Raw genomic sequence first — 25,053 nt, forward strand, 5'->3', positions numbered from 1 at the left:
TAGGCTTGGTCGAGAGCCAAGACCTTGTCGGCTTACTCATAGGGGAATTATCCACCCCAGCTCAATTCATCTCATGGCTTGAAAATTCTTGTGATGGACAACTTCAAATTAATCCCGAGTACAATACAGTTGGACAGACTTCTTAGAGGATGGATTATTGGCATACTGATTGAAAAAGCTTTAGGTCTGGTCATTGAGCTAGAAACTACAGAACAAGTATGGCAAGCACTCAAGGAAGCATATGCCCAAGCTTCATTCCCGAGAGCGCCAGTTTCAACTACAGAAGCAACTCCGTTACATGCTTAGCAAATAGCAACCATAGGAGCCCCTCTCCGTGATCGAAACAAAGTCTTCTCTCTTCTCAACAACTTAGGTCCAAAATATGAGCCATTCACCACTGCCATGCTAAAACCTCCAATGCCCTCATACACAGAAATTATCCCCCTCCTTCGAAGTTATGAAACACGCCTTACCCTGCATGAAATCGAGACTATTGCTCATGTTGCTTTCTATTAAGGAACAAATGACACCTGGACAGCAAAGCAACCAAAAGGCTGAAGAAGAAATTCACCAGCTGCATGACATAGCTCACAGCAACACTGCAGGACAAGGCTCACAGCAGCATTCCAGAAACATCAACAAGGCACCTGCAGCAAATAAAGATGAATTACAGAATACCCATGTAACAGAAAAATATTCTCTGTAGATACACGTGTCAACAGTATAGGAAAAGAGGTTGTTATGAATTGTGTCTATAAATAGGCGTGTAAATGTAAGAAGGCCGTGTGTGAGAAAAAGGCTCTGTTCTTCTTGTCAATATATTCTACTCATTGAGGCATTCTTTTAAACATCTTGTCTGCTTGTCTTTTATTGCTTTTAACATGGTATCACGGGCCTAGTAATAGACTCATCGTCTTTATCCTGGCACCATGACCTCCTCAAACCCAACCCCCGAACACACACCACCTACAATCAACACCTCCATACTCAACTCAGCTAGTCATTTTGTCAATATTAAACTTAATATTGATAATTATTTGTTGTGGAAGGCACAAATGGTTCCTTTTCTTAAAGGACACCAGTTGTATGATCATGTGGATGGTACCTCTACCATACCAGATCTCATGATCAAAGACAAGCCAAATCCAGAATACACCAAGTGGTGCTTAATGGATCAACTTATAATTTCTGCTCTTAACTCCTTCCTCTCTGACCATGTACTTGCTCAGGCGATGGAGTGTGAAAACTCTCGTGAGATTTGGACCACATTGCAGGGGCTTTTCACGGCTCAGTCCTCAGCTCACACAATGCAAACTCACTTTCAACTTACAACACTCGAGAAAGGCTCCAAAAGCATTACTGAGTATTATAACAAGGCCAAATCTCTATCTGCATCCTTAAGTGCAGCAAGTCAATCCCTTTCTTCCTCTGAATTCACAGTCTATTTACTTGCTGGTTTAGGCTCCGATTATGAATCTCTTGTTACATCCCTTACCACTCGAGCCGAACCTCTTTCCTCACATCAGATTTACAGCTTTCTTTTGAATCATGAGTCTCGTATAGCTCATCAGTCTCATTCTCTTCTGTCTAGTAATCCTCTGTCTGCCAATATCACAGTCACCAAACAGAATCATTTCTCTTCCAATACATCTCCCAACTATCGTGGAAGGGGTGGCAGATTTGCTAGACGTGGTCGTGGGGGTGGGCGAGGTCCTTTGAACTCTTTCACCAATCGGACTGACTCTCGACCCACATCACGTTTGCCATAAACCTGGACATACTGTTTTAACCTGCTACAATAGATTTAATCAGTCCTATCAAGCTCTACCTCCTCCCTCACCACTCCACCTCAGTTCAATGCCAACCTTACTACCACAAATCCTCCTTCTGCCCCACCACACTTTAATCACTGGTTTCCAGATAGTGCTGCATCAAATCACTTTACAGGAGACTACAACAATCTCAACTTGGACTCCATATCATATCAAGGCTCCGAACAAGTTAGCATTGGAGATGGCTCCACCATACCAATCAAACAAAAACCAACATCCAAAACGTGACTCACGGCCACGATAGGGGAGTTCCCAGAAATTTCACTCGCAGCAACATTTTTCTTCCAAGGTAAGGGTTTCCATCCCTAACAATCTTGGCCCAACAACAGCTATGGTCAGACCCAACAAAACCATGCTTCTAATTGTGTAGTGACTTGCCAGGTCTGTGGAAAAAAAGAACATGAAGCCCTTCGATGCTGGCATCAATTTGACGAAGCTTACCAAGATGATGAAGTTCCACAAGCATTGGCAGCAATGACAACATCCAATGGGGCTGATGAAGAGTGGATGGTTGATTTGGGGGTCTCGGCACATATGACTACACAATCAGGTATATTACAAAACTTACGCCCCTATCATGGTTGTGATCATGTCATGGTCGACAATGCTACAATGTTGCTGATCACTCGTATTGGTGAAACCTATGTTTGGTAATCCTCCAAACTCTATTAAATTTGATAATGGTTTACTAGTCCTTGATCTCGAAAAAAATTTACTTTCCATTGGGCAATTAACTACTGATTATCCTATTAATTGTGAGTATTTTGGTGTTGGATTCACAATAAAGCATAGGAATACCAACATAACACTGCTGACAGGCCACAAGCAAGGTAATTTGTATAGCCTAGCCACCTCCCCGGAAGCTCATTTTTTAGTGCGCTTTTAAGCTGTAGACAAGCATCTTTGGCATCAACTACTTGGGCATCCTCAAGCTGCAACCATCCAATCTCTCCAATCTCTTGGTTTAATAAAAATAATTGGCCCAAATAAGCCATTTTCTATATGTGATAGTTGTCAACTTTACAAAACAAGTTGTTTACCTTTTATTTCTTTCTCCTCCAAAAAGTTTGGACTTTTCAAAAAAATTCATTGTGATCTTTGGGGTCCTTCCCCCATTAACTCTATTGATAAATTTTCCCACTTTGCAATTTTAATTGATGATTTTAGCCAACATATGTGGTTCATTCCTTTAAAAAGTAAGTCTGATTTTTTCCCATCATTAAAGTTCTCCAATATAATGGTGGTGGCGAATTTACAAGCAAAGCACTCACCACTTTTTTACAAGATAACTGTATTATTCATAATATTTCTTGTCCGCACACCTAGGAGCAAAATGGTGTCGGTGAGCAATGCCATCGTACTATCCGCGAATTAGGTTGTACTATGTTGTATCATAGTTAGTAGTAGGTCTATGCGATTTTGGATTGAGGCCTTCTCAACGACGGTTTATTTAATAAATCGTCTTCCTTCCGCAAGCCTTGCTCACGAGTCTCCTTTTTGGTTATCACCCTAAGTACTCCTCTCTTGTCTCTACAGATTTTTTTAGTCTAAATATTTTCTATATTTACGGAATAAGAAAATTCTATACACTATATTATCATCCCACTTTCATCTCAGTAAATATGATGTGACACATTTATAGCCATTAAATAATCATTTATTGCATGCTTTTTTATCATCTAATGGTGATAAATGTGCCACCTACTACTTAATATGATCAAAATGGAATAAGAGTATAGTGTATAGCATTACTCAAATGGAATAACACCACCAATAAATTTGGTCCAAAATACTCCCATGTGTCTTCATGGGATATACCACCAACCATAAAGGTTATGTTTTCATCCCCCTACTAGACGTATGTATATATCCTGTCATGTTATTTTTTATGAGATGAATTTTCCCTTCAAACACCTTGCAAGTCTTCACTATCACACCTCTCCGTCTCATACTCTCTGTTTTCTTGGATTTGTCATCATCCCAATCTCTCTCGTTTTTTTTTTTTTTTCTCAGCAAGATAAGCATAGCATAGATTAAAACTAAGCGGTTACAAAGATACAAAAGTCAGTGGGGTGGGAGTCCCCAACAATCCCTGAGCAAGCAACACCAACACCAAAATAAAAACAAAGAGAAAAAAAAAAGGGGTTATTAAGTCAAAAGATTGACTCCAACCCATTCCCACAAGGGGAAGCCGCTTTAAACCGATTTTAACATAGTCTGATAAACAGATTATAAATCTACGACTAAAAGCCGCAAGTGAGGGGGGTGTGCTGCTTTTTGCTGATCTGGTCCGGCTGAAGGAGACTATCATGACCACATCATCTTGATCGTTGGTTAGGGAAAACAGGAACATAGGAGAATAACAACGTGTAGATGACCCGATACACTGGAGTAGGACCACCCCAATCTTTCTCTTATTTTCCCTTAGTGATAACTACACCACCTATTGGTGCTAATATACCTTCCATGTTATCACCTCCCTCCCCATTATTGCATGCCCACCAACCACTAACACCCATGGCACATCTTAACACTTAGAGCATTCTCAATGACTTATATATAATACAAAAAATGTAAATTATTTAAAAAAATTGTTCATAAAATGAGTTTCATCTGATTATGTAAAATACAAATTGCTACAGTAACCCTCTACATGTAGTGAGTAATGTTCATCCTTCAAACAAGTTTATTATTATTTATACTTTATTTACTCCCTCATTTACTTTTACTTTTACATTCCAATACAAATTCTTTTTATTGTTCATCATTTAAAACACCTCTATTTTATTTTTTTTTCTAAAAAATATCTTGGAAATATTATTTATCCAATTTTCTCAAATTTTCAATTTTTTTTGGCATATATATATATATATATATATTGTGTATAGGACTGAATTATATTACATTGTATCTAATAATATATTGCAAATATAAAAGAAAAATATGGATATTACAAATTTATTGGTGGAAAGAAAATGTTTAAAAAAACTAAAAAAATATTATTTAAATGATATAAAGAAAAATAGATAAGCTAATATGTGATATATTGTAAAAGTCAATATGTAAAATAGAAAAAGTAAAATTTAGTAATGTATTTTAAAGGATAAGATAAATAAACCATTGTGAATGCTCTAACAACCCTCCACATGCAAGTTCCCAAGACAAGACTTTTCATAATACACATGGCACCGTCAAGCAATAACATCCCTTCTTCTCATGCACATCATCAACCCCTTTTGATCCATCACCTGAGCCTCCCACACATTTTCAGTTGACACCTGAAACACCTCGTTGCCCTATTCTCACTCGGTCTAAAATGGGTATACATAAACCAAATCCCAAATAAGCTCACCTTCATGATGTTTTACCCATTCCCCATGAACCTAAGACCTTCTATTCTGCCCTCAAGCATGAAGGCTAGCTCCAAGCTATGAACGATGAATTAGACGTTCTTCACAAAAATAATATATGGAATTTAGTTCCCTCCGACTTGCACATCATTGGTAGTAAATGGGTTTTTAAAACCAAATTCAAAGCAGATGGCTCCTTTGACCGCCTTAAAGCTCGATTAGTGGCAAAAGATTATCAAGTTGATTGAGCTGATTACTCAGAAACCTTATCCCCCGTCATCAAACCAAGAACTATTCGTACTATCCTTACGTCGCATTAGTTCGAAAATGGGATATTTTCCAATTAGATGTCAAAAGTGTATTTTTACATTTTTTTTGAATGAATCTGTTTTTATGGAACAACCCTTTAGTTTTATTCACAAGGACTTTCCTAATCGTGTTTGCAAGTTACATTGAGCTATTTATGGCCTAAAGTAGGCGTTTCATGCATGGTTTGATCATTTAGTACATTTCTTTTAGATTTTGGGTTCTTTTGCAACATTTCCGATCCCTCAATATTTATATGATTTTATTCTTTTGCAACATTTCTTATCCTTACTAGTTTTAATCCAAATTCACGTAATGATTTTATTCTTGCTCTCAATCATGAGTTTGCTATGAAAGATTTATGACCTTTACATTATTTCCTTGGCATTCAAGTAACTAATACGACTAACGGTTTATTGCTTTCTCAGACCAAATACATTTGAGATATTATTCTTCGTGCTTAGATGAAAGACTGTCAACTAGTGTCAACTCCTATGTCTCAGAAAACTAAAGACTCTGCCAGCACAAATCCATACTCTGATCCGTCACATTATCGGAGTATTGTTGGTGCTCTTCAAGGAACAACTAACTTTGGCATTGAATTACACTCCAACTCACTCTAGAATTATATGCCTTTTTATGACGCTGATTGGGTAGGATGCCCTGAGACTCGCCACTCCACCACTAGTTTCTGCACATTTCTTGGCAACAATTGCGTCTCTTGGTGTGCCAAAAAAATAAAGTACAATATCAAGATCCAGCACTGAAACTGAATACCATGCAATGGCCTATACTGCTACTGAACTGACTTGGCTCGCCTCACTTCTTCGTGATCTTGGTTAGACTACCAAAAGCACCTACTTTGTTTTGTGACAATCTTAGTGCCCTTCATCTAACTTACAACCCTATGCTCCATGCTCACAGTAAACATATTGAGGTTGATTATCACTATGATTGAGAACAGGTCGCACTCGGGCTTCTTCAAAATGCTGATATTTTCACAAAACCCTTTACTTGTTTTACTCTTGCTCAATTACGTCCCTAACTCAACCTCATTCATCGGTTCAATTTGCAGGGGGTATTGAAAATAATAGTCAACCTCAAGCCAACGGTTGAAAGTTTACAAACCAAGCGGCAATTATTGAATAAAATCCTCGATGATTGCAACCCAATGGCATGCAAGCTTCCTAATGCAGCAACCTTAAATCACGACATATATGCTCTTTACCGTTGGACTGTTCTCCAATTTTACCCTTGCCATATGCACTCTGTTCTACTTCCTCCTTGTATAAATCATGGTAAACTATAACATTCCAATAATCTAATAAGACAAACTAGAAACACTCTCTATAAGGAGAGATCATTACAAAACATTGTTTTCTTTACAACTTTGACATCTTTGTTTTTAATGGGAAAAAAATATCATTGATGAGAAATATTACAAAATTTTATCAATCCATACAACGTGAGAAATAGAATTTGAAACATAATCCCACCACATTTCAATGCTTTCTATATTCCAAGTATAGCGGGCCAGCTTATGAGCTACCTCATTTCCTAGTCGATTGATATGTTGAACTTGACAACCTCTAAACAACTTCATCAGGTTCTTTGTTTTCTCTTAGCAAGTTCTCTAGAATTGATGAAGGTTTTTCTGCAAACAGTCACTTTCAAGAATAAACTCAATAATGCCCATGTTGACACAAAGTTGAAAGCCTCTGAACATTACTAATAATTCAATAGATTTTGGATCATTAACTTCTGTTAGAAATACTAGATCAGAATGCACAGCGGAAGCAATATTACCTCATAGGAAATATCTCAGATCTAGTACGGTTATTCCACGGATTCTCCAGTGTCGTTGTTTGTCCACAATCTTCACATCGATGGTGGAGTGTGCTACGTGGTAATACCAGAACAACACTCACACGTTCCACAGCCTAGATGTCGTGATTAGAGAGAACCATTTGAGAGAGAGATCGTTCTTGATGCAAGTGTCTCATCCAAAGAGGGGGAGAGACTATGTAAATAGCCTCTCTAGTGTAACCCCCTGGCTGGCCATTGAGGGCCAGCCATCAAGCCTCATGAAGTGACTTAAGAGCCACTTCATAACCCCCTAGAGGAGGTGAAGGGGTGCCCACTATGGGTGCCCCTTTCTTACATCTCCCACTCACACATAGTGGGCAAGACCCCAGGTCTGCATCCCTCAATATGTTCTCAATCTTGTTCATACTGGAAAATAGGCCGTGCGATCATCGAGCACAACTGTAAAAGAAAAATGGGAGCACTATACCAAATCTCTCCGAGAAAAGACCAGCATAACAACATCCCTAAAAATGTCTCGTTATGCCCCGACTCATTTGGTCACATTAGACTAATCATCTCTAATCCCTCTCAAGTCCAAATGACTCAGAGCAATGCTCAATCTCCATAAAACATGATGTACTCACAGCTATATTGCAACTCCCAAGAAGCAACATAACTTGCCGGCAATGAGTACACACCATTATCAATGTGTTACCAAATAGTCTTCCCTTCGCACTCTTGTCATTTAGTTTTAGTCCAGTCGCTTTCTCAGCAATGCCTCTTTAGACCGCATCATACATGGCCATAGATAACATGCCAAAGTAGCAAACACTAAAACATCAACCTCGTGACATAGTCAAAGGTCTCCTAAGGGTATAAATAAACTAAGGTCATCAATTATGACCTATAGGACTCACACGGTGAGGAAGCAGGGAACCATTCACTCACCTCTATTGTTGGTCGCAAAAGCACATGTAGTATGAAATACATGTTACGGTGGATTTCTCTTTCCGAAGAAAGAACGTATATCTAATCTCAATACACCGTACAAATCTTAGTCTAGTTGCCATCTCAACGGCTAACCCGAGTTCCTTCATTTGCTCGTTATCCAAAGCGCTAAAAAGGATCTCGCATCTGGTTAAACCACAAGCTACAGGGATTGTGGGCAACCATGCACGGTCCTTTTAAATATGATGGACCTCATCTTAGCTCCCACTAAGATGACATATATTTTGTGTCTTACAACTTATCCATCTTTGGACAAGTAACGAGTGACACATTATCTCATCTTTGCTCGCTACCTCTTTGTAGCGCCAAAGGCGATCGCTCATGTGAGTGAGCCAATCTAAGCTTGTCGACATACCTTTTTCACTATAACTCCTAAATTTATGGTGAATGTGTGTGCTTACCAAAAATGCTTCCAATCACGCCACATGATTATAGAACACATCAGTATCATGTGCATGACGAGCAATACCGTGAGGTACAGAGAAATCACATGGTCAACAACAAATTATTAAACCACAACTCTCAAGTGGTGTTTAATGACCATTTCTCTCCATGCGCATTCTAATGTGTAGTAACTTTCCAAAACATGCTCCTACCAAGAGACTCAGCTTTTACATGTAAAAGTCCTTTGCACAACCATGAAGTCAGTGATGACTCATCGCGAATCTCATTTAGGTCAGACTCACAATATAAGCCGTAGATTCTAGTCAGCAAGTCTAACTGCGATTTTTAAGAATCTACAAGGTGACCACAAATGTTATTCAGCAAACTTAATTTACGACTTCAAGGTTTCATATAAATCTCTTGCACTCAACAAAAGCATGTGAGATAACCATAATTTATTTTTCACTAAGGGTAAAGCGATTAGGGCCTTTCCCCCAAAGACAATCATAATAGTCTAGTCATTACTTTTAACAACAATCGCATCACAAACTCACTTAACAAAGTAAGCCATATTTACCCTCTAACAAAATCTTAACCTCTAGCTCCCATGAGCAAACCATAATGGAAACACCAAACAGTATAGGCAAAACTAGATTCTTTAGTATTTTCCATCTCATTAACTGTCTATGGATTTTGAACAAGAGCTCCTAAAAACTGTTTTTCTTATAAACAGTCACACAAGACATGAAGCCTGAGCTACTTTTCACAAATCCATGTCCATCACCTCATAGTATGAAAAACCTATTATTAGGCGACAATTAATTATTTAAGACAATCAGTTCGCAATATCTCTTATGATGATACTTTTCTAATATTGTCAACAGCGTTCAAAGAACCACATTTTATTCAATATGTCGTTTAATAAAAAAAAGACTAGGTACATTGGGTATCTTTGAATAGATGGTTTGTTTAGGCCGTATATAAACAGCACCAGCAACATTCATTCGCTTTCAGTACCAAAAATAGTACTAGCAACAATCATGCGCTCAAAGTACTTCATGCCTAAATATAAAAAAAGCTAACCATCTAATTCTCCTATGAGAATCAGTTATTTAACACCTTCAAGAAAAGTTTCAATAAATATGCAATCAATAGCTATCTAAATGCAACTCAATTAGTGCCAAGAGATGGATCTATACCTCTATCAACTCCACTTTTCCTTTTTCAATTAGATCAACAACCCCAGGTTGGATCATATAAGTGAAGCAATTCTAAGATTCTATGTTGGGATTCATACTATGTGAATTCAATACCTTTAGCGAAGCGATATTACAAATATTCTCTTCTAATCTCTAAACGACGAGAGAATATTGATATAAAGCTACCACGCTATTTAAGAGGATCCTTATATTCTATAACTTTTGGGAGTCACTATCACTAATGGTACACCTTAACTCAAATGTATACTCCCACTAGCTATTGAATTACTCCCACTATTTTCGGTGATCTTATATAAAAAGAATTTTGAAAATATTTGGGTTAAGGTAATGTGGAATGAAACATGATGAAAATATTCTTTCCAAAAATAAGTGTTACAAAAAATCCACAATTCCCCACCCTCGCCGAAAATACAAGTAATTTTCTTGACTCAACCAAAAAATGATCAAGCTTAGATCTTCTCAATTTTTAATAGAATTCACGTTTGCACAAAATAATCATTCAGCCTTTCTCAAAAGCGAATGAACACGATCTAAGGACGACAAATAAGAATTACGGCCGCAACCCCATATTACATCAACCCAAGTGTGATGTAACAACTGCTTTGCGCCATAACACCATTTTCAGCAAGTCAATAAACTGCGAGATAATTGTTCTCCTCATATAACTCATACGATTGCGATTTTGAAAAATATTTTAACTGAAAAATATATTTTCCTAAAAAAAAAATTTGGATCGCATTTATATGATGAAACAATATTTTTATTATCTAAGTCCTTAGAGTGCATGTATAGGAACTTTCACATAGAAAATACTCATATTGCCTTTTCTCTTTGACTCTTCTAAACAAAGGAGAGGGATCTCATAGCGATAAAATCTTCAATTTCTCAAGCTTCACACCCATCATCCTATGCCTCCATGACATATTTTAATATATCATTTCCCCACCCGAGAAATAATATCACTGAGTCAATGAGTGACCATCCAACTTCTAAACCTCTAGAAATTCTTACTAACATCACTCAATGAGTCTTAAATCATATTAGGTATAGACTTCTTTATTATCGCATTAAAAGCACTAAAAATATCACTTTGTGCAAAAAATGCAGTGTGTGACGTTTTAGTCGCTAACTAGCAATATATCTCCATTTCTCACTTACTCAATATTTTCATATTCTCCAATCCACTATAGGAGAGAAAAGAAAAAATTTACGAGAAATTATTTTAACCTAAAACCTATCTTGCATCAGTGCAACCACGAGCAAGATTTTTAGGCTTAATTTAAGTCATACCTAATCATTCAGACTTTTGCCACAGTTACCAAGCAAACCTCCAAGGTGCTTGGTATTACTCTCAAGGGGTGCTCCTAAGTTCATATTTCTGCAAGAATCTATTTGTTCTTGCTAGAGAGAAATAAAACTTGAGCAAGATTATCAGTACTAATACCACAGTGAGATGCACTGATAAAACCTTAAAAATGAATGTGCCAATCGAGAATGTCCTCAACACGCTTGCACACTTAGATTTTAATATCCTTACTCGCCAGACATACTAGCAAGTTTTAGAGAGCATGTTCTTATCTGTGAGTAATCTAAGTTGCTTCAAGATTATAATGCTCAACCTCAAAATATAGGAGCAATCAATCTTTGCGTTACAAAAACAACATGCAACTTTTGTTATAACCCACAAGATTCAAAGGCAAAATAGTGATTTAGCTCTATTTGACAGTTGATCGTATCAACTTCTATGAAAAATTGTAGTGCATGCGTCCCACGCGCACTTCTAATTTTATTCTAGACCTTTAAGAGGTTTCACAATAATGATGGTCTAAGACTATATGACACTCGTAATAATCTTTATTTGTTTCCAACTACTGCTCATGGAGGAGATTAATGTGACGATTAAATCGTATAAATAATCTCTAGGCTTTCTTCATGGTTATCTCAAAGTTACTAAACTATACGCATCTAATTGCAGACAGATCTAAGAAATTTATTGCGTTAATCTAAGTCAGAACAAAAATAATTAATACATGTCGCAAGATCGAAAATTCGCTAAACTTCCTAATCATCTCTTGCACCTCAATGTCTAATTATTAATTTTGAACTTAATTTTCATGCAAATTTATATCGTATAGGAGATTAATTCCAAATCAATCCCAACCATACTCCCACTAGGATAAGTAATCTACTGAGTTAGTCTCATGCAAAAATAATTTCTTCTTAGATCGAAGAAATCAATTTAAGCCAATCATAAGCATGGACAAATCAAACTCGGGCTACTTAATCCTCTAGTTTATCACATTCTAAAAAATTGAAGACAGTTCTAAAAAATAGTCTAACAATACAAGTGATAAAATAAGCTCATACATTTACATGTAATCACAATACATGTACAAAAATGATCACATCACGTTTCATCCAAATAATTATTATTCACCAAAAAATAATAATCTAGGCAATTTATAACTTAAAATAAAATGCCTATCAATGCGATAAAACATGACATCATCATAAGCATGGCCCACAACTACACACTGAATTACTAAATAAAATCAACATACACACTAACAATAAGCTCTAACCCAATGGTGAGCTTATAGCCCTTGTGTGTAAGGTCTTGGGTTCAAAACACCACCCAAGTATTTTGTCAAAAAAAAAAAAAATCACTATGTTTAGACAGCTAATGGGCCGCATCCCCTTGGACGCCCAGCTGTAGAGCGGGCTGAGGTCTTCTAAGCTTACCGCCCAAATTGGCCAGTAGCCCTTTAAAAAAAATGGACTGATGCATTTTAAATACAAGAACATAGATGGGCCAGATTTTAAAAAATAAATCTGTTTATTGACCAAAACATTTTAGCCCAAACAAATATAACAACAGCCCAAAAGGGTTTTTTTAAATAAACAAGCTAAGCCCAAGCTTGTATGCATAATTTTTTTTTTTCTTACAAACAAAGAGAAAAAAAAAAAAAAAAGCCCACAGTTGACCAAAAGGTCATCACTATTCATCTTGTTCCTCTCACCCGTATAGGTTTATTCTTTAGGAAACGGAAAAGAAAAAAAAATTAAAGCAGCACTTGTAACCGCCGCCGGTTGCTGCGTGGCTGGCATCTAACCGAGACACTGAAGGTCCTCCAAGCCATGGCAGCGCCACCCCCATTCAGTGGGTTGCACTGTGTACAGCGCTACACCATGGCAGCATCACACAACCGCGTGTGATGCGCTGTGCAGGCTGCGCCATGGGCGACGCCCTTAAGCGGCAATGCTCTTCGCCACCCTATCAGCCAGTGCACGGGGCTCTTCCCTCCATGGCAGACACTCTGCGAGGCTCTTGACTTCCTCCGCTGCTGACTGGTGCTCGCCGCACCTGGTGCGCGCGGCTCCTTGTGCTCGCTGCACTTGGTGCTCGCCGCACCTGGTGTGCACAACAGTGTTACTTGCTACGAGGCCTGCTGCTCAGCTCAGTACAGGGTGCACTGTTGCACCTGTGTTGCTTGTCCATGCAGGATTATGGGAAACGCAACAACCGGTGCTTGTCGTGCTGCACCAAAAACAATGGAGGTTCCATGCTCTGTGCGCGGGCTATTGCAGCACCACCATGGTGTGCACGCGTTGCTCTGTGCGCAAGCCCACCGACGTAGTGAACACGACGCATCACCCATTCAATGCGCGTCGCTGCCTCCTGCAGTGCTCGCAGCACCTGGATCACATGGCTCAGCGTCTAGATCATCTGAACTCCACATGCACGGGTTCTTGTTGATTCAAAAGGGTGGTTGCAGCCATTCCACAACGGCGCTACCACCGTAACGGCAGCCAACTCATTAGTAAAAAAAAAAAACTCATCGAGTAGAAATATTTCAGTAAATGAAATTATAATGCGCACATCAAAAACACAAATCGGGAACAACCGATTGGGCTCTGATACCAATGTTAGAAATACTAGATCAGAATGCACAGCGGAAACGATATTACCTCATAAGAAATATCTCAGATCTAGTATGGTTATTCCACGGATTGTCCAGTGTCGTTGTTTGTCCACAATCTTCACATCGATGGTGGAGTGTGCTACGTGGTAATACCAGAACAATACTCACACGTTCCACAGCCTAGATGTCGTGATTAGAGAGAACCATTTGAGAGAGAGATCGTTCTTGATGCAAGTGTCTCATCCAAAGAGGGGGAGAGACTATGTAAATAGCCTCTCTAGTGTAACCCCTTAGCTGGCCATTAAGGGCCAGCCATCAAGCTTCATGAAGTGGCTTAAAAGCCACTTCATAACCCCAAAAGGAGGTAAAGGGGTGCCCACTATGGGTGCTCCTTTCTTACAACTCATTTTTCACTTTGCTGGCAGCCATAACTAATCTCTAAGAATATCGCCAATCCGTGCTTTGTGATGATCAAAGAACATAAGTCTATCAACATTCAACTTCAAACAATCTTGGGGGCTGCTTTCTAACAGCAATAAGCCTGTGTCTTTGGGCTTGGAAGAGTTTTAAGCTCCTTATGGATCTTCTGCAAAGATAAGGCATGTTCAATTACTTGCCTCGACTCTACACCAATTTTATCATTCACCATCTTATTTTTGCAATACTAGTTGCCCCAAGCCACCAAGAACTACCAAGTCTTCCATGCTGCCCTTCTCCTAAACTCTCAGTGCAATATCCATCACATTCTTATTACTGTCCAGTTCTTCCAATCCGGGTAAATACTTATTCTAGTGCTCTCTTATGGTATGACAATAAAATAGTGCATGCGATAGATCTTCCAACCTTTCTTGATAGAAGCAACACCTTTCTTCAAAATTAACGTTTCACGTACAGCTTTGATATCTTGGATGTGAAAATACTGCATAAACTAACCAATAAAGAATACTCAAATAAACAGCATCATGTAGATTTTCTTCATCCAATGCGGTGGTTTAATCCAACTGTTACGTGAGCATGGGGCTTCAAGTAAACGGATGTGCTATTATTTTGAAGTTGCGTATGACACGCTTTGCCGAGCTGTGATTTCTAATGTTTTGTACTCTGAACCCCTCCTTCATGTATAGATATAGCTAGAGACGTTCCTTCTGAAACAATGCTTGCAAATACCACTGCTAATACTACCTCAAATACCTATTTCTCTTTTGTAACAAATACCGTACAACCTAAGCATGCCTGCTAATAAGAATGTTATACATTTTGCACCTTTATCTTACTGGAGAAACTTGGCCATTCTTAGTTGTCTTTCGTGTTGGCATAATCATAATGTCCGCATGTGCTTTACACACGTTAAATCTTTAATTTCCTGAGCTTTTTAACATTTTGACTTCAAATTATCAAAACTAACACATTGCAATAGTCAACTTTTTCTAAACAAAAAGGTGGGAGAAACTATATATGCAGTGGTAGTGATCATAAATATCCAGGAAAACATGATCTATTTAATGCACTACTCAAATTAATCTTGTAGATATGGGAAGCATGTGGACCATCTTCATGAAAACCATTTATATATATATATATATATATATATATATATATATATAGTTAGGGGTTGGTTCGAAGATGGGATGGTTTCATCTCATCCAATCTTATCTCATCTCATCCCATCCTATTTCTTTCTCAAACATCTCTCAAGCACAAATACTTTTTAATTTCAAATATTCAACTTTTTCATCTACTCATTACCTAATCATTACTTTTCCAACCTTCCAAACAAAACATAAAAATCCATTCAATTTTTTCAAATCCCAAAATAAAATATCTAAAATCATTTCACTACTATTCACATATTTTCCATTTCATATCATTCCCCAAGCATCCCTAAGTGTTGTCTAATCCTAAGAGATAAGATGGAAGAAAAATAGGTGACACGATACAATCTTGACGGTCAAATTTGAATGAGCAATGTAAATTTCAACGTTTTGATAGTTTCGGAGGGTAATGTGTCACTTGTGATAGTTTAATGTGAAAATGGAAGATGCAAAATATAGATTTTCCATTTTATAAAAAACAGTATGTACAATAGACTACCGAAATTAAACTATTTCAGTCGCGAGGGGGTGATGCAGATCACAGAATCCACTAAAGATAGACCGTCCGTGCAATGAAGGAAATCTACCCTAGCTAAGGGCCACCATCACAAGATGGGGGGACTACTTGCCTCGAGCACTTGCTCTTAGTTGCCTCAAAACAAAAGTATATTTGTCGCAGGTTATAGACCTTCCTCACTTCTCGATAGTGGGCAAAATCCCCCCATAATGGTGGAGATGCCTTCTCGTCCACATGGAAAGCTCCCACCACCCCATCAATGTCGATGGTAGAGTGGAGATCTCCCACCACCCATGACATGTGGAACCGTGTTTTTAAAATTTTGTTTATGTTTTCCTTTTTCTTTCTATGGTTTGCTTTTTTAATGTTTTCCTTTCTTGCCTTTTTTTTCCTTCTCTCAAACGTCCACCATATATATATTGATACGTCGGTAAAAAGACATTGATAGAAAATTAGGTGAAAGTCTCGAGTTTCAAAGACGACGGAAAAACTGGATAACTGTGCCAATTGTGGTGTTACAACAACGCATATATAAATATCTTCATGAAACTGGATATTATTTTTACAGAAACTGGAGCATTGCCGATTCACATTTCCGTTGATGAAAGTGATGACCACTAAATTTTTGGCAATACAAAAGAACAAAACATTGCGGCTTTTAATGTTACATCCACAAACCTTGGTCACAATGCCACCAACCCAGAAAATTTTCTTGGATTTTGTAAGTTGCAAAGACCAAGAAAATACAACAGAACCAGCCCCATTCCACTTCAACTGAAATCACAAAGTTTCAGGGTTTGGCCTCTCATCAGAGAATCTAGGAAGTTGTACAATCGAGTTCACTCGGGTGACCCCTTCCAAACCTGACCAATTCTGATCTTCAGCTGCTACTGCTTCCTCATTTCCTTCGACCTCAATAGGTAGTCGTCCATAGGTATCATTTTCTTCTGATGATCTGACTGTGAAGTTCCTTTGCAAAGATGGCTCAGACTTCTGCCCATCATCAGATTCAATGGCATTGCCGGAATGATTGCTCTGCAGAGTTGCAGAAGAAAAGTTTTGCTCATCATAATCAGATTCAGCATCCATTTTCCCATCCAAAAATAAGCAAACCACTGCACAGTCATCCATCTTCGAAGTTGGGTATTTTAGTTTCCATTCCCGTGCAGCTGAGTCCACCAGGATCCTTGCAGCTGATGACCGGGTTGGAGCCATCGATACTATCTCAACCACCTCTTCATTGCTCAAGACATCCCATACCTATAATAAAACCAAATTAGAACGTTCAACAGAAAAAAGGAACAAATAACACAAAACAAAAAAACAAACAAGCGCATTGATTTCAACAGTTAAAACATCACCCAACATTTATGTGATACAAGGCCTAAAAGATGAGAAACATAAAAATATTCACATAGTCGTGCATGTTTTTTCTCCAATAACCAACTTCAAATTTATGTAATTTGGAAAACTGTCTTAAATCCTCTTTGGTTCGAATTTATGCTGGTACATCTATCTATCCTGGCAATCTATCCTTGTACATACCATATTTCACTTGAAGGAGTCATCCAAGGATTAAATCCTTACCTCTACCATAAGGTATTCATAAGATTTTCTTGATAAATGAAAGGGTGACAGAATTTAAGCAGATTACACAATGGAGCATGATGAGCATTTGAGAACTTATTTTCCCAAGACTACAAATCAAGGAAACGCAAAGAAATTATCCAAAAGTTAATCATAAGAGCAATGCTGAAGCTACCAAGAAATGTATAAAAAGGAAGTTTACAAACTCGCAAAACTTAATGTGAAACATCAGATCTACTATACAATAAACAGTTTTACAACTTGGCATACCGCATCAAGCCACGTCAATTTGCAAAGTAGTTTTTTGTAATTATCTTTCTAGGCCTAGCAGTTCTCTAGTCATACCAGTGAACTCTCAATCAAGGGCACATGGCACATGCCGCAATTACATACCAGATTAAACCTGTTTGGGTACACAAACTAGGATACGAAAGTAAGGACTATCACTTAAAAGGTAGGTTTAGATCTCCTTTATTAAGATACCCCCACTAAGTTTAAACCTACATTTTAAGTGATAGTCCTTGCTTTCATGTGGGGATTGTAATCATCTTAGCAAACAGCATCAGTTAATACATGCAGGGCCATATGGCTTTCATGAGGGAGATTGGATTTATCCCAAATGTGACAATTTTAACTTTGGGGCTCTGTTTTTCTTTTCTTGTGACTGTTGATGAAGAAATTGAAAGATGCTTTTCAACTCTTGAATAATGCATATGCATATATACAAGATGAAGAAGAAGGTAGTTATGGTGCACAAAATCAAAAACACAAATCAATCAACCGACAAAGTGACTACTGGTACAACTAGTAGAGTAGAGGATGGGAGGGCATTGAGGATGGCCCAGCTCAAGAAACATTTGGAGTCTGCAAATTCTTTGAAAAGCAAAACAAAATTAAATAGATACCAAGCTGCAAATTGCAAGGAAGATCATAAGACGTTTGGCATATTGGCTTGGTGAAAGATTAACTCAATTAGATATCACGTGCTTTCAAAAGTTGCATGAGATGCTCTTGCAATTCCATGATCTATGTTTGCCTCTGAATTTGCATTTAGTATGGCACGCCGGGCTCTTGATCCTTTTCATAGTAGTTTATCTCCAGTTTTAAAAAACTTAAAATATGCATATGTCAATTTTTGTATATAAAACTTGTGGAGGAAGTTGCAAGTTCCTCACAACCCCTGCTGACACTATTGACGATCATTGAGGTGAGCATGCATACATTATATATTTTTACAAGTCAATTGTTTCAAGAGAAATGAAGTTCTTCATCCAGAATTTTGTTATCCTTAGCCCACCGTGTTTGGGCTTTGCCTATTTTTATGAATGAATTCTTGATTACCAATAAAAAATTTGTTGTCCTTGACCACATTAGCTGATCATATGTTAAGTGGCTCTTAATTTAAGTGGTTAACCTATGAAATCACTTAATGCATCACATCATTTGGTGTGACTAACGATGATAAAATCAAGGATGAAGAGCTGTATTTTTCTTGTTTTAGATGTCTGTGAACATATCTTTGATGGACTTCAAGAAATGAATTTGGAGATCCTAATATCAAAATTTCAGTTGAAGTTTCCACTTCCGTTGTTGCATGCCTATATCATGAGTAACTTATACTCTGCTGTAGAGGTTTTGTTTTGGAACTTAAATTGGTCAAATTTTTGGTATGCATCAGACATAGTCTGTATATATGTATGGATGGATATTCATTGGGATTCTTCTTCTTCTTCTTGATAGCAACATGTCAACTACATCAAAGTGGGAGTTGTGCATGGATGACTTGGATGACTTGAGGATTTTGAGGGGATTGTGATTTGTGAAGGCAAAGTATACCATAGTCTTGTGCTCTCTTTTTGGTTTTATACTTTTGTTATGTTATAAACTTTCTGTTTGACTTATATTAATATTTTACTTTTGGTTGAATTCAAAATCTCAGTTGCGGTTGTAAAATTTCAATCTTACACTTTCTGTTGGGTACTTGGGTCTGCACTACCTGAGTTGGTTCTAACCTTGGAATATCTCTCTTTTTTATAGCTGAGTTTGTGCAATTATGATTTATCTATAAATTGGGGTGCAATCAGTTTCATGGTTTTTTATTACAGCCCTTATGTCTACTTGAGTTCCTAATGGTTTTTGCTTCTTTCTATTTAATTGAGTTCTGTACTTTTTCTGTATTGGAAACTTTAATTGGAGAATAGAAGTTGCCTATTGGGCCTTGAATTGGAAATAGGCTTTTGCTTTAATTTTTATTTTGTCGATTGGGCCCAAAAATTAAAACCATCTAAAGCCAAAATCCAAAGGCCAAAGTGACTAATCCTGAAAAACCAAACTGCACTGACGCAAACCGATTTGAACTGGTTTGTATGGTTTTTTCAGAACCGAACCAGACTGACTACACCCACACAATCAACCACGTTTGCCTACCCATTCATAATACTAAAAGGCACTGGTGTTTAACCATTCAATGCCCCCAATCTTATAGGTATGCTGCTTCTTTTGAGATCATAACTGATAACAAAAATGTGCCCAGGTCGATGATAATATGTTATAGCTCAGATCATTGTCAACTATGGTAACAGACTGTATTATGAAGAATTTACATCTGAAATCAATATGCATTATGAGCAAAGATGTACATAAATCAACATAGTTTGAACATGACGCTTTATGAAGCCATCCAACAGATCTAGAGCATCAAACTACTCATTTTCAGATCACAGTCACTCAGGTCGCAAAAGCCATACATAAAATAAGGGTAAAGGAATAAAGTATATAAGCATCAAAGAAGGGAACTAGTCGTACAATATGACCTGGTCAACCCGACAGTTATTTCCCAATGTGGTCAGCTCATTACCCCAGAATTTGTCCATCCAACTATTCATGTTTGGTGAAATGTCACAGAAGGATTCTTTCTATTGCAGTTGCTTGAATGTTAATTTCTGGAAACCATTTCACACACCTAACATAAATCTCTAATTTCCATCAGATTATTAGTACAGAGAGTCATTTTTTATGTTTTATTTTTTATTTTTTATGAATTGACATTGTAGGACGTGGTTCCCAGACATTGCAAAAGGGAGCTAGCAGTTCCTAGTTTCCACCATATAAAGGAGACTTAGAAATGGCAAATTATATATAGGTTTACCCTTGCCCATGGATTTTGCAAACCGGACAGCAATTGAATTTAAGATTAATAAATTTGGTAAAAGAACATAAAAGAAAAAGAGAAAGGAAAGAACAAATGCACGGAACAGAGAAGGAAGAATTTACCCCATCTGAAGCAAGAACAATGAACTGATCTCTCTCGGTGAGTATCCGGTGAGAGAATTCAGGAATAGAGATCACCCCATATTCCTTCAAACAGAAATCCCCAAATGCTCGGGCCATTGCTAATCCAGGTGCATCATCAAATGGCAACCATACCCTAGGCACTTCAGGTTCATCTTGCAAAGCAAAGACCCTACCCTTGCACCGTTTAATCCTTTCTGCCTCCCCTATAGGAATTTGAATCACACCAAAGAAGAATTAGGCACACAACAACCACGTACTAGAGAAAAGTAACATAACAGAATAACATAGGGCATACTTGGTAAATCAGGCTTTAAATCAACAGTCAACTGGACTGCCACCAAGGAATCATTGCTGTCCTTAGATCCCATAATTGCTCGAGAATCCCCAATATATCCCATAAAAAGATTTGACCCCTATGAATAGAAGCAAATAAGAAGAGTAAACACTAGTGGAATAAGGACCAGCATGGGTAAGTGGATGGTGATTTCAGGTGTACCTGTTTCACTAAAGTTACGGCAGTGCTACCACTACAAAAGCAGTCCAAATTTGGATGAGACCTCAGCTCTTTGTCCATAGCCTTGTATGACTTTAAGAAAGTTTCTCTCCATGTGGAAATCAATTTATCCTCCGGTGAGCAATCCTTCTCTGAATCTCCAGCATCTGATCTCTTGAGATTCCCTTTGAAACAAGTTGTATTCGACCCATTCTGTCTCGACTGACAAGAATGCAAGAATGATAATAGCTTTACCGGCAGGGCATCCCTCACTTTGCGTGCAACAAGATGGCCATGCGGACCATGTCCATCAAAGACACCACAAAATATCACATCTTCCGAGATGAAATCCTGCAGAAACTCAAATCCAGAATAAGAAACCAACCCACCAAGCATTATTAGATATCATTAACATTTGAAGGAGCAAAACTCACTTCCCAAACAATCATGGCATCCTGGTTTATACCCTTGCGGCCCTGCTGCGTGAATATGCAAGACGTACGGCTCTTTCCATTCATAAAAATCCGGCTTGGTATGGATGGTAAATGCTGCAGGCCAACAACATGATCAGAGAACGTTCTCCTCGTTCTCTTTTGCCCGCAAAAACAAGAGGGTGAGACTGTCTCTCCATTGCTCCTGCTACTGCAAGTACTTCGACTACTAGTTGAAACACAACCCCCCATTTCCTCAGCTCCAGAAAGATGGCGTTACATCAGATGTAATAAGCTGACAAGATTTGCTTTGCCAGAACAGATCTCACATGGAATTCTGAGATCATTAAGAATAGTCAAACAAGAGATAACGACCAGCCAAACTCCAAAAGATTCCTACACGTCAAGCCACAAGCCACTTTAAACCTCCCATGTTGAAAACCGGCCTCATTTTATCCTAGTCAAACGAGTAATTCGTTGGACGTTACGAGTATCTCGATGTTGAAACCAACTGAACAAAACGAGAAAATATTAGTTTATTGAATAGTTTAATCAAGAGTGTCACAAAACCAAGCAACGGCTGCAACATGGAAAACTCAACAACTCAAACAAATGGTATTAAAAAGCCTTCCATCCATGTGAATTACGAAAAACGAATATATACTTAAAAAGGCTGTCCTCATCGTTTGTGCTCCACTAGGATTAAATATTATAATACAAAACAAGTTGCCATAATTCATAGCAGTTTAATCCACAAACTCACTCCGTATCACAGGTATTGAGGCCATCGAAAATAGCAAACGAAGAACACACGATATATATATATATGTGTGTGTGTGTGTGTGTGTGGGGGGGGGGGGCCACTTTATAAAACAGCTTCTTATCTTTTAATTAATAAGGAATCAAGGCCAATGGAATCTCAAAAGACAACAAAAACGCACAATCAAGAAGCCACTAGAGACTCCTTATCGTAAGAGTCGAAGGAACAATTATCAACCTCTCTCACATAGGCACATGAAGAAAAATGCGTTTGCTACTAGTATCGCTTCCGAATAACTAAGAACAAAAACAAGAAAAGTGATTATCCAGGCGATTCTCAAGAAATTCTACCTTTGCTGCTCAAAATATTAATAGCACCGCCATCCGCACACAGAGAACAAAGAACAGAAACTTTGCGTTCCATGAAAACATTTCACAAAAAATTCATATTTAAACTCAAATTCTCCGTTTAGCAGTTAATAAAATATAGGAAAGTACTTTTAAGTATAAAAAATTTTAATTACATGGTTTTTTTTTTTTTTTCAAAACAAAAGTGATGGGTATACGGGCAAATTTCAAAAAGAGAAAACCCATAAGAAAAAAAGTTTTTCTTTTTCTTTTTTCCCCTCTTTGTTCTCAGCAACAAAGGCGCAGTGGACTGGTCAGTGGAGACTTTTTTAACAGAGAGAGAGAGAGAGAGAGAGAGAGAGAGAGAGTGAGCAAAAGCAAATTTTGAAATCCCATTGGAGATAGAACCCGAAAGAGATAAAGGCAAAGACCGAAAAGCAGAAAAGGACGAAACAAAGGTATAATTTTGTCAAAATAGTATCAAAGAACAAAACCGAGAAAGAGCACAAGAGATCTAAGTAAATGTTTCTTAATTGTACCATTAAAAGAAATTATAAACAAAACTAGATACACAGTGCTAGTGTGCCGTTTGTTTACCCAGAAAATGCTCAAGAAAACCCGGAAACAGAGAGTGAGAGATCAAGCTAATATCGCGTTAATTATTTTTAAAAGCATAACAAAATAAATAGAGTAACCAAAGATGACTGCTATAACAAAATAAATAGAGTAACCAAAGATGACTGCTTTCCTGTTTTTGTTCTGAGAAAATGTGAGGTACAAAAAAACAAAGCAATTCAAAACCTTAAAGTTTCTCCCAGAACCCGACTGCCTGAGCCGAAGCTCCACATTCGGTAAACTAAAGCAGGAGAAAACATGAAATCCAAGACATTACTGATTTTGTGTTATTTTCCTCTGTTATTTTTCCCCCTCCACCAAACTACAACCCAAAACGAAAATGAAAGAAACATAGAAGCAGTTGCTTGCACACGCAGATCTCTCATTACTAATGCCACTAAATAACCTTATGGGACAAGGTAGAAAACCTCAAGCAATAAAATTAAGCAATCACACATACCAATAATGGAAAGTACCTAAATATCAAAAAACATCGAAAGAGAAAATAAATCAAGGAAAGAGGAAACGAAGAGTGGAATGGCAAGAAGATGCATGCAAAGTTTGAAAGAAAGAGGGATCTGGAAGAGAAAGATCGAGGGTAGTGCTAAAGTAGAACTGAAAAGTAGGAGTTTGGGCACTAGCAGCCGCAGGTTGGTTACCTGTGGTGTTTTGACAAGTTGCAACATAGGGATCAGAATGGCAGGGAGAAAGAGAGAGGAAAGAAGAGATGTGGGTTTGATTAGAAATTATACAGGGCAGCTGGGGGGTGGTGGAGGTAGTGGAGTGGAGCATTAATGGGAAAAGCAGGGCAGAAAGTGAAATACAGGGAGAGGGAGAGAGATTTGGCCAGCTTACTGTGGGCAGGAACAGCCGTGCAATCCCCGGGAGAAATCAATGATATAATATCAACAAAGGAACCTGCCCACTGCCTTCTTCAAGGCGCGTCCATCCAACACTTGGTTGCTTGTTAACTATTTTATCTGATGGAAAAAATTGCTTTGCCTTCCTAATCAATGATATAGTGTACCGCTCTACTTGACTGTTTGGAATTTTTTTTTTTTTATTTAGTGATTAAAAAAATAATTTTAAATGTAAGTTTTGTATTTTTTAAATATATTAAAAAAATATGAATAAAAAAATAAAAAAATAAACTTAAAAATAACATGCAGTCAAGTAGATCTGGCTACTCTAAGCGGCAGAGTAGCCTGACTCTTTATTTGATAAACAATAATTTCATTTATGACGGTTTGGATAGTGAGATGAGATTAGATAGTTTTAAATGAGTTAAATAAAATATTATTAAAATATTATTTTTTAATATTATTATTGTTTTAAGATTTGAAAATATTGAATTGTTTATTATATTTTGTAAAGAAATTTAGAAAAATTGTAATAATAGATGAGATAAGTTAAGAGTATTTCTACATCTAAACAAGACATATTCTTTCATCAAATGGTTGGCTAAGAGATGAAATATAATAAATAATTTTTTATTATTTAAAATCACGTAATCAAATATTAAAAATAATACTAATAAAATAAATTATAAATAGTATTGGATATGAAATGAACAAAATCTCATTGCCAA

At 37.5% G+C, this 25,053-nt stretch overlaps 1 protein-coding gene and 1 long non-coding RNA gene across 3 annotated transcripts; one reads left to right on the forward strand and one right to left on the reverse strand.

Annotated features, from left to right (window-relative positions):
- Nucleotides 1–2,029: 2,029 nt before the first annotated feature.
- Nucleotides 2,030–2,969, forward strand: LOC121248866. The gene is made up of 2 exons (XR_005937530.1): nucleotides 2,030–2,121; nucleotides 2,214–2,969. It is a non-coding gene; the product is annotated as an uncharacterized LOC121248866 (long non-coding RNA).
- Nucleotides 2,970–16,451: 13,482 nt separating this feature from the next.
- Nucleotides 16,452–24,332, reverse strand: LOC121248867 (probable protein phosphatase 2C 52). Of its 2 annotated transcripts, none has more exons than XM_041147469.1 (6): nucleotides 24,125–24,332; nucleotides 21,747–22,254; nucleotides 21,316–21,663; nucleotides 21,115–21,232; nucleotides 20,799–21,022; nucleotides 16,452–17,198 (listed from the first exon to the last, which is right to left on the reverse strand). In XM_041147469.1, the coding sequence occupies exons 2-6, from the start codon at nucleotides 21,993–21,995 to the stop codon at nucleotides 16,719–16,721; spliced, it is 1,419 nt and encodes a 472-aa protein (XP_041003403.1). In that variant the 5' UTR covers nucleotides 21,996–22,254; nucleotides 24,125–24,332; the 3' UTR covers nucleotides 16,452–16,718. The 2 variants fall into 2 exon arrangements, with proteins under 2 accessions (XP_041003403.1, XP_041003404.1); XM_041147470.1 differs by lacking the exon at nucleotides 24,125–24,332 and adding an exon at nucleotides 23,942–24,094.
- Between the last annotated feature and the right edge of the window lie 721 nt (nucleotides 24,333–25,053).

The sequence above is a fragment of the Juglans microcarpa x Juglans regia genome, chromosome 2D, assembly GCF_004785595.1.
Source record: "Juglans microcarpa x Juglans regia isolate MS1-56 chromosome 2D, Jm3101_v1.0, whole genome shotgun sequence".
NCBI lineage: Eukaryota > Viridiplantae > Streptophyta > Magnoliopsida > Fagales > Juglandaceae > Juglans > Juglans microcarpa x Juglans regia.

Bases quoted from the DNA above. Each gene is read 5' to 3' on its own strand.
- LOC121248867 (XM_041147469.1), bottom strand. From the start codon at position 21,995: ATGGGGGGTTGTGTTTCAACTAGTAGTCGAAGTACTTGCAGTAGCAGG. The intron at 21,023-21,114 runs GTATGCCCTATG...AAATTCCTATAG, and splicing joins TTTAAAGCCTGATTTACCAA to GGGAGGCAGAAAGGATTAAA. The intron at 17,199-20,798 runs GTAAATTCTTCC...GTTTTATTATAG, and splicing joins TTGTTCTTGCTTCAGATGGG to GTATGGGATGTCTTGAGCAA.